At 41.5% G+C, this 9177-nt stretch overlaps 1 protein-coding gene across 1 annotated transcript in view; it reads left to right on the plus strand.

Moving 5' to 3' along the window:
• SVEP1 (sushi, von Willebrand factor type A, EGF and pentraxin domain containing 1) overlaps window positions 1–8385 on the plus strand; it is a 133536-nt gene extending 125151 nt beyond the window's left edge. Inside the window, exons 48-50 of the mRNA XM_021298751.2 lie at window positions 764–859; window positions 3657–3750; window positions 5813–8385. Coding sequence (XP_021154426.2) covers window positions 764–859; window positions 3657–3750; window positions 5813–5843 — 221 coding nt within the window. The 3' untranslated portion in view covers window positions 5844–8385. The remainder of the gene's footprint in view (window positions 1–763; window positions 860–3656; window positions 3751–5812) is intronic.
• Window positions 8386–9177: the final 792 nt, after the last annotated feature.

Raw genomic sequence — 9177 nt, forward strand, 5'->3', positions numbered from 1 at the left:
ACAGATGCAGGCACTATCTCTCTCTTTTTTTTTTTTTATTTCATTATCTTGGCATAGGTAGTGAGGAAAAGGGAAATTGATTCTCCCAGCTGGTTAGTGCTGCCTCAGTTTTGCAGCATTGCTTGCCAAGCAAGGTGCATCAGTGAACAGAAAAGATAGGTTTAGACTTTGGAGCTGAGGGCCTATTCTGGAAGACAAAGGGATTTTTGAGTGCCAGCTTTGAGCACTGATCGCTCAGGATCAGACCACAAGTGAGGCCACAGAGCTCTGACAGAATTCAGTCACCTTGTAGTTCACACTACATTTCACAGACAGCAGGATAGATCCATCTTCTTAAGAGAGGCCTGACTACTCTGAAAAACATGCAGAGCTCTACTAGTTTAATGATACAGGCATGTAATTCTTGATGGTATGGGTTAGTCCTGTGAGCTCCATGGAAGTTCTCTGTTTCTTCACATGAGAAACAAGCAATCAACCCTGCTCATTTCTAGTGAGCACAGAGTCTACAGACACCTGAAAGATTCTGGCAATTGTTCCAGCCCACCCATTTGCCATCATTCCTCCTTGTTTCTGGCTGCTATGCCCCTCATATTTGGTGTTCATGCCTGGTGGGTAGACCCTACTCAACTCTGCTGATACTGCATGCAGACAGTTCAAGGGGTAGTAGAGTTTCTAATTAAACATAAGCACTTTCCTTGCACACTTTATTCTTTGCTTTCATGGAAGACAATTCTTTTCACTGGTTCTTTTCTCCTCTCCTTAGCAATATGCATTCTGCCGTGTCTCAATGGTGGTCGCTGTGTGGCCCCTTACCAGTGTGACTGCCCCCCTGGATGGACTGGATCACGCTGCCATACGGGTAAAACTCCTTCCACCTGCATTTTTTTCTCACATTTTGTGGCTCTGCTATCAATGCCTAGGACTACTAAGCTTTCTACAGGAAAACACAGGCCTGCGATAATATTCCTAGAGGATTTGCTGTCCCCAGCTGCTAACTATTTTCAGAGTAGTCTCTGATGAATCTTTAAAATCCTCAAAAAAGTTTTCTCCCAGAAAGGACAGACAGCATTCACAAGAGTGCTCTCTGCAAAAAGCAGTAGAGAGGATACAGGATTTCCAAAGAGAAGAATAAAACTAGACTGTCCATTCCAAGAAGAGTTAGAGTTTCATTTGCTTCTTCAGCACAGGCAGCTCACTATTAAACTCACAATCAAGGTGCGGGTACTACAGAGGTTTTTCACCACGTAACTGTCTGGTTTAGGGGTTTCCCACTTACTGCCTGAGTTCTGAGCAAGGCAAGGGGGCAGAGCAAAGCAAGGATTTATTTAAGAATGGTTGAGTTTGATGAATACATGCTACTCATGTACATGGTACATGGGTACCTTACATTAGGAATCATCTAAGTCCTCTGAACAAATTTAACGCACGCTGCGTTTTGCTAGATCTCTTACTTGCAGCTTACCAAGGCTCAGGAGCATGTCACGCACCAGAACAGTGAGTGGAGTGATCCTAGGCTCCAGATCTGTGTCCTGGCAAGTCAGCTTGTGTGAGATGAGGCTCATTTGCAATTAGGGATAATATTTGAGCCAACTTTAGGGTACATGGTTCTGCATCAAGACTAAACAAATGTCAGTTTTTAAAAGACTTGTCCCTGTGGAAACAGCCAATAAAACAGCAATTGAGTGATAACTGAACTGTTTTCCAATCATTATTAAATCTTAATCACTAATGAATGTTAACTGCTTTTTTAATTATTTTACAGTTTGTTAACTGTATTTTTATTGTCCAGATGCACCTTAAGTGATTGTCAACAGGGCCTTAACGTGAAAGCCTGGTATTACCTTCCTGCAAGACTTTGGAGAGGCTGATTGTGTGAACTGGAGTAGGAGTTTGTGCTTTTGTTAATGGATGTTCATATTATTTGTTCAACTGATGAGAATAGTGGGTCTGGTGGATAAGCTGTGTGACGCACTGCAAACCCAACCATCCTTCAGCAGATTGAAATTCCAGAGTGAACGTTTTAACTCTGAACTACTGTCTTTTGAAGGGACACTTGCCTAGCACATAATGCATCGTTTCCTCTCATATTTCACAGTTTTGCAGCTATAAAAGCATAGGTGGTTGAGGAGGGTAGTTGGCTTTTTTCACTTCTGGGCAAGCAATTCAAATCTATTCAGGCCAACTTGCTTTTTGGAAGCTAGAGAAAAAATTTTGCTTAGCAACTGCATCTGTGCCAAAGCCCATTCATAAAAGCTCATAACCACTGCTTATGAAGTTATTAAACCATTTCTCATTTTACTTACTGGTCTTCACCTTTCGCCATGACAGAGTGAAGTGAAATGAGAAATATTTGGATTAACTGCTAGTCTCACAGAAATAATTGTGTGCATAAAGTGGGAGCTAAAGATGTTTCATTCATACACTTCATCCCAGAATCAGAAGTCATTTTCAACATGACAAACTTGGTGCACTTAATTGCAGATGGATGGTCCATCTCTATAACCTTGTGCCATTGTTTGTTTGTATTTGGCCCAGAGGAATCAGAGTAGTCTGTTTTCATCTCTTTCACATTCCATTGATTACTCATTTTCATTTCCTGTAATTCCATTTTAATCAGTGTTTTCTGATGCATGTTCCTTGCAAGAATATTACCCAGCATTTGTCCTCATTGGTATCTTTATGGCTGTCCTCTAGATATGGCATTATCTGTTTAAAAGACTACGTCTTTCAGCTTTTCTGCGTTATAAATGTCTACGTTTGAAGGACCTCATTAAGTAAACCTCTGAATCTGTTCTGTGAATTGTATGAGGCTTTATCTTCAGCCTCAAAATTGATAGGAACACTTGAAGATTTGACTTTTGTTTGGTTACTTGATATCCTTGGGTTCGGCTGTCACACAAAAGCGAGTGCAGCCATTTCACAGCTGGCCCAGCACAACCCTCTCAGGCAGGCTGATGTATGTTCTCTAACTCAAATGGCCTCTAACACCTCATCCCACCTCTTATGGCTATCCAGTGTTTTTGAGGAACTCGCTGTCATTTTCTGCTCCCTTTCCCTGTCTCCATACAAATGCCATTGTGTGAAGTCTTACTCCATACCTGCTGTCGATCTGTAAATGGTTTTCTGACCCTTGTCTTGCTCTGTTTATGCTGCGTCTTTCTATACTTTTTTACCATGTCTAGTGTCTGCTTGTCCTGGCTACTGTTTAGCCATCACATTTCTGTCACATAAACACTAATGTTTCCTTCCTAGAAATAAGGCCTATTTTCCTGTTGATATTCTGACTTTTCTATTTCCTCCACCAGCTTCCACTTGCATTCTTTTTCTTGCCACAACTTGAGGCAAAAGGAACAGAATTTTTAAGGCAACATACACTAATAAACTGGCGGTTTAGTGCAGCTCATATGCTGCAGCAGGTAGCCAAATTAGTAGAGAGGGTCAAATCACATTCAGCAGAGATGTGCTTCTCAGGCTGCCTTTTCCAGAGCGAACTGCCTTCTACAACACACTCACAGCTGATGCTTGATGCTTTACTTTTAAAAGTAGTCTGTTCTTAACAGAATAATGCAGGCTGGATCTTCAGTGCGCTGTTCCTTAATCAGCTTTTTGTGAGCGTGCTCATTAATGCAACTCTGTGTGTGTGTATTTTTATGCAGCTATTTGCCAGTTGCCTTGCTTAAATGGTGGGAGGTGCATACGACCAAATCGGTGCTATTGTCCCTCCTCATGGACTGGACATGACTGCTCTAGGTAAGTGTTGCTGAGCACTGTCCCATAGCTAGGCTGAATCACACCCTTCTGAACTCTGAATCCAAAGAATGTGCAATTTAGTTTTCACATTTTGAGCACCTCTATATCCTGTAAATCAGTGGTCATTGGTTGGCTCTTGATTTATGGGCAATCCGTAAAGACCTTAGAGAGTTCTCTGCAAAATGATTGCCAGACTTCTAGAAAACTCAGGAAATGGTACATCCACATTTAAGCAGACAGGCTTATTTTTAATGGTATAAATGGAAATGTTTGTTGCAATGCAATACAGAATGTTCTTCAGAAAATTTGGATCACCTCTGCTGTACAGCTCTTCATTTCGAACTACATATATACCTCAGCCGGGTTCAGATTCAAGACTAGGGTCATGTAACTGATATTGTAGAGAATAGCTCTTGTTAAACCTGGTGCCAAGTGCCGTAATCATTTAAAGAGTACAACACTATGCCTCTGAGTCAAGCCCAAGTTCACATCAGCTGTCAGGGCAGTCCCTGTATGAAGAGCCCCAAGGACTGGGCTCAAACCTGGTTCACAAGTGATCTCTTTCAGAGAGTTTTTCCAGTGCTGGTGTTTTGGTTTGCTGATTCATGTCTAATGGGGCCAGCAGTGGACTAGGTTTTCAAATCAGCGAGCCCCATCACCACGTGAGGCAGCATTTACCAGCCTTAATTGTAGCTTTGGTTTCTTAAAGTTAGCTTGTGAAGTCTGGGTGTTTGGCCTCAAGGGCAGTCTGAACAGGACTCAGTTATTCTTTGGAAAGCTGTTTCATTTCATGCAGTCTTTAAAGGCCATTTACAACCTCAAAGTGGGAAGGCAGGTCAAATGATAATGTTATGGTCAGGAATCAGATATAATAACAAAACATGCAGCATGAGTACTGTTCCCTGTATAGAATATTAACAGGGCCATGAAACACATGCTATCAAAAATAATTACACCTCAACTCACAGGCTGCTACCAAACACATCAGTCCATTATCCTGGAGAGTTAAATAAATAACAGCTGAATATGAATATTTTCCTTTGGGATACAGACAAACCCTGTGACATTGTACATTTTTTCGGTTCCTCTTTCTGGACAGGTAGCAACAGACATTCATCCCTGTCTCTCTGATATATATTTATCTTAAAGCTACGCAAAATATGCTTGTTTGAGAAATTATCTTGTCCAAGAGAAATAGTCTTCGTTTGTCAGCTGTGATTATATATACCAAACTGAAGCAACTTAAATATACTCCCAACGAACAGCTTTAGACTGAGAGCTACATGTCTGAAGTCTGGTGGTATTTCCGTGTAGGACATGAATCAGAGAAGCCCAAATCCAGTGGATTTAGCAGCCAAAAATGATGGAGTTTATCTCTAAAGCAAAGTTTCAGGAGATTACCAAGATGGACTCTTCTTGGGTTTTGGTTGGGTTTTGCTTCGTTTTGTGTTTGTTTTGTCTTGTTTTGTTTTCTTTTTTCTGTCCAAGTCCACAGCTCTGTGTAGCATTGTGAAATCTGAGAGGTGAATCATTACGCCTACAGGCTTGTGATGTAGCAGCTCGTCCCTTCAGGAGCTGTTTTAGAGGAAGTTTCCCACACAGAACTTGGGGAGTGGAAGGGAAAGGATGGGAAGAAGCATGGAGATCTGTTTTGTATTTTATTAAGCTTTGGCCTCAGCTGCTGGTGTACTCTTTACAGAGTGCAATACTGTGCTAAGGACCGAAAAACAGTACAGGCAGAACAGAGGTAAATGCCATGATAACAGAAATTTGCTGTTGCAGGTTAACTAGGTGTGATTTATAAGGGGAAGGTGGAAGAGACAAAAGCTTTTATCAGCATCCAGAACATGATTAGCCACTCTGTGATGAGTCATGATTTACATTAAATGCTAGATACCCCTATTCCACATGCCCACCCTCTTCATCTCTTAGTATGCCATCTCGAGCTGTGGCACTGATCCCTGTCATTTTCAGAAACCATCCTCTTGTGCCTCACTATTGATCTTGTTTTATATGTTCAGAACAGTACCGATTTTACTTTGTTTGTTTTTTTTTTACACAGGAAACGGAAGGCTGGATTCTATCCCTTTTAACATCAGAGCAGCAGTTCTACATTCAGACATCTTACTTCAGCCTAGGCACCAGAGCTCAGAATCTAATGCATTGTAAATCAAATCCATTGCTTCCCTTCCCCCCCGGCTCCCTTGGTTTGTATTTTATTTTGTGATACATTTTTGCTATACCTTTCCATTTTTAAAGAAATCCTCTGTATTTTTCATTTACAAAAGTATTATCAAATATATGCTGCTACACACACACACCGTACACACATACAAATGTAAAGATTCCTACTGCCCATTGAGAAAATGGTTGTGTACGGTGAAGTCGCTCCCATTTCTTATATACAGTAAGCTAATTAAACCATACTACACTGCCAACCATGATTAAACAGAATGTGGGAATTCTGCTTACCATCTGCCAAAGCATATTGCTGTCCAGCAACTCAACAGTAAAGAATAGTTATGCAAGGCTAACTGAGCTGCTAAGCTTTGCATTGGGCCTGTTTCTGAACTCATGTTGGTGTAAATTAGAAGTATATGTGATAAAGTTCATGTTGTAACCACAGTTTCTGGTGGGCATAGGAAGAAGATTCTGTAATGTATATTATGTGTCATTAACATAATAGGAGAGTGACTTAATGGAAGGCATCGGCACGAATTTTACCAGAGATTTATTGGTCAGATGGTCAAAAATTTAAAAGAGATGAGAGAGCATCATGTCATTCAGAGAAAGATGGACCAAGTCTAGCCAACAAGAGCCTTTGAGGCGTTTTGGCTTACAGGCCGTTCAGGTGTAACTCTGAAGCTGGATAATCCAGGATCCAGCAGTGGGAAGAAGACAGACCACTGAAACTTGTGCTTCCCACTTGCCATGGGACTCACCACCTGCCTGTAACTGCCATCCCTTTCCTGTGTAGATTACTAAATACATGTTTTAGCAGCTGTCTCCTAGGTGAATACATGGGGTTTGGGGTCCCAAAGTTTGACTGCCCCTAGGATGGAGATAGAAGACACCTGTTGTGTTTACAAGTGAAACTTTGCTATTTGCTTACAGAGGGGTTGTATTTGTGTTATGCAGAACCCTCAGAGAACTGGAAAAGGCCTCTCTTGAGTACACACACAGGCAGAAATGCGAGAAATACTGAGACCACACACACTGTCAGATTTCTCTTTCTCACACTGTTGAGCCCATTGCATCTGAGGATAACACACACCTGAATGCCATTGTTGAGTCATGCTCTAATGAACTGAGATGCTAAGATTTACCTATGTTTAAGCAGGTTGGTGAAATTAGAAGCTGGAAATCACATGCATTTTTTGAAGTCAAAGCTTTGGTAGTTGTTGTCACTTAGCAAAAAGTCTGATCTATGAAAGATGTTAGAGTGAGAACCTGAAAGCTCTTGATCAGAAGCTCCATTTTTTCCCAGTAATAATAGAAAACTGTGACTTGCAGTCAGCACTGGGAAAGAAGAAGAAACAAATTTTACCTTCTGTAGCATTCCTGCTTAGTTACCGTCTGGATTAAGAGTGTGTACAACCTGCCCCTCACCCCCCTGCCCTTAATAGATTTACCTTCCTTTTATGGATGCATGAGCCTGGACACAGGAAAGTGATACGATGCCGAAATGAGCTCACAGTTACAGTGATAGGGCACTAGTAAATACTGACACATAACTGATGGCTGTTAGCCCAAAACCAGAAATGGGGAAGAAAGAAAGAAGCAAAATTGTAAGCCAGTAAAAGCTTTCAGCCAATTAAAAGAAAAACAGGTAGATAAAAAATAGGAGTCATTAGGGGATCAAATTAATGTGAATGTAGATTTCTTCCCAGTGGGAGTTGAAACCAGCTGAAGAGTTGTCGTTTCAGCTTCCGCAAACTTCTTTTTGTAACGGAGTCTGCTAGCACGTAGCAACAATCTTCTGTCTCCCAGCTCCACAGCCATCAACGTTTACAGCTTTGACCGAAGTTAGTGTTCAGTACGAAATGTCTGCATTTCAGCCCACAGTCACCACCATTTGTAGGCACTTTGTTCCTTGACCTCCTTGCTGCCTTACCAGCATACAAATGGACGCTGCAGTGAGCAACACAGGACTTCTCATGGGAAAGAGTGCACGGGTGAGAAAAGCAGATCTTTATTTAGATGTCACTCTCATGCTTTGGTCCTTTCTCCAGTGTGCTGCTCTGGTGTGTGCCCTGATTCTGCCCTGGTGATCTCCAGAGCAGAACAGTGGTGGTAAGGACAATCCTTAGAGCTGGTGGGACACTGCTGGAGACTTTAGGGCTGCGTGATGCCTTTTAGCACTCTGGCTTCACACTAGTTGTTAGTACATGGAGTCCTGGGTTCAACCCAGTTGAAAGTAACCAGTTTCGTATGGGATGTGGTGGTAGAAAAGAGTAGCTGAAACTAGAGGCTGTTATATTAGTGCTGTTGATGATGTTTTGATACTTGCTGGAACATTTTTCCCCCCCAACAGTACTGTATTGTCATTTATGTCACTGCTTGTTGTGTGTTTTAAACGACTTCTGTGTGATGCACTTTACACTGTAAATAAAGTTGCACCCTGTTTAGTACCTATATAGAGCCAACATTGCACTCTTTTCTTAATGCCTCACAACAAACCGATTAACCTGCCCTTTAGGACCTGCTGGCAAATCCCAAATATTGAGGAAATGGAACTCCACTCAAGGGAAATGACAAAAGAATTGCCAGTAATCTTAAAGGGATGTGCTGGATTAGCCCAGGTTTGATATTCAGATAAAAATGCAGTTGGCACCTAATTTTCAAATCCTTTCTCCATATAGAGTGTATTTTAAAACCAATAAGGGCCAAATTTACCAGTGACATAAACAGATGCATTAAACCTGCTTCACTCACTGTTTGCACCAGATGGAGATATGGCTTGTTTTATTCTGCACCAGTACTGGGATTGTAAAGCTATGGAGACACTCAAAGACAGATGAGGTAAAAAAAAAAATGTACTACAATAGAGAGAAAACTTTGTAACTCAAATGCCACCCCGCCAAGCAAGGGCCGTATATGACATAGCAGTCAAAATATTTAGGGTGTGGGGTTTTTAAGGTAATTAGTAAGCCTTTCAGTGTTTGGATACATAGGTGTAAGTGGAGACTTTGAAGTGCAAAAGGTGGTCAGTGTTTCAAAGCCTCCCCTAAGCCACCAGGACAAAAGGTGGTGTGAAGCTACAGACAGTGCTGTTAACTAAGCCCTGAAATTTGACATGCATCTTATAGAAAAGATGCAAATTTACATCTCAAATTCACAATCCTTCAAATACCGGTAATAATCCCAAATAGGAACAACTGGGCTGCCTTTGCAGGTAGACTCGAATCTTGTGCGGGCTGTAGAAAT

Source organism: Columba livia, chromosome Z (assembly GCF_036013475.1).
Source record: "Columba livia isolate bColLiv1 breed racing homer chromosome Z, bColLiv1.pat.W.v2, whole genome shotgun sequence".
In the NCBI taxonomy this organism is placed as follows: domain Eukaryota; kingdom Metazoa; phylum Chordata; class Aves; order Columbiformes; family Columbidae; genus Columba; species Columba livia.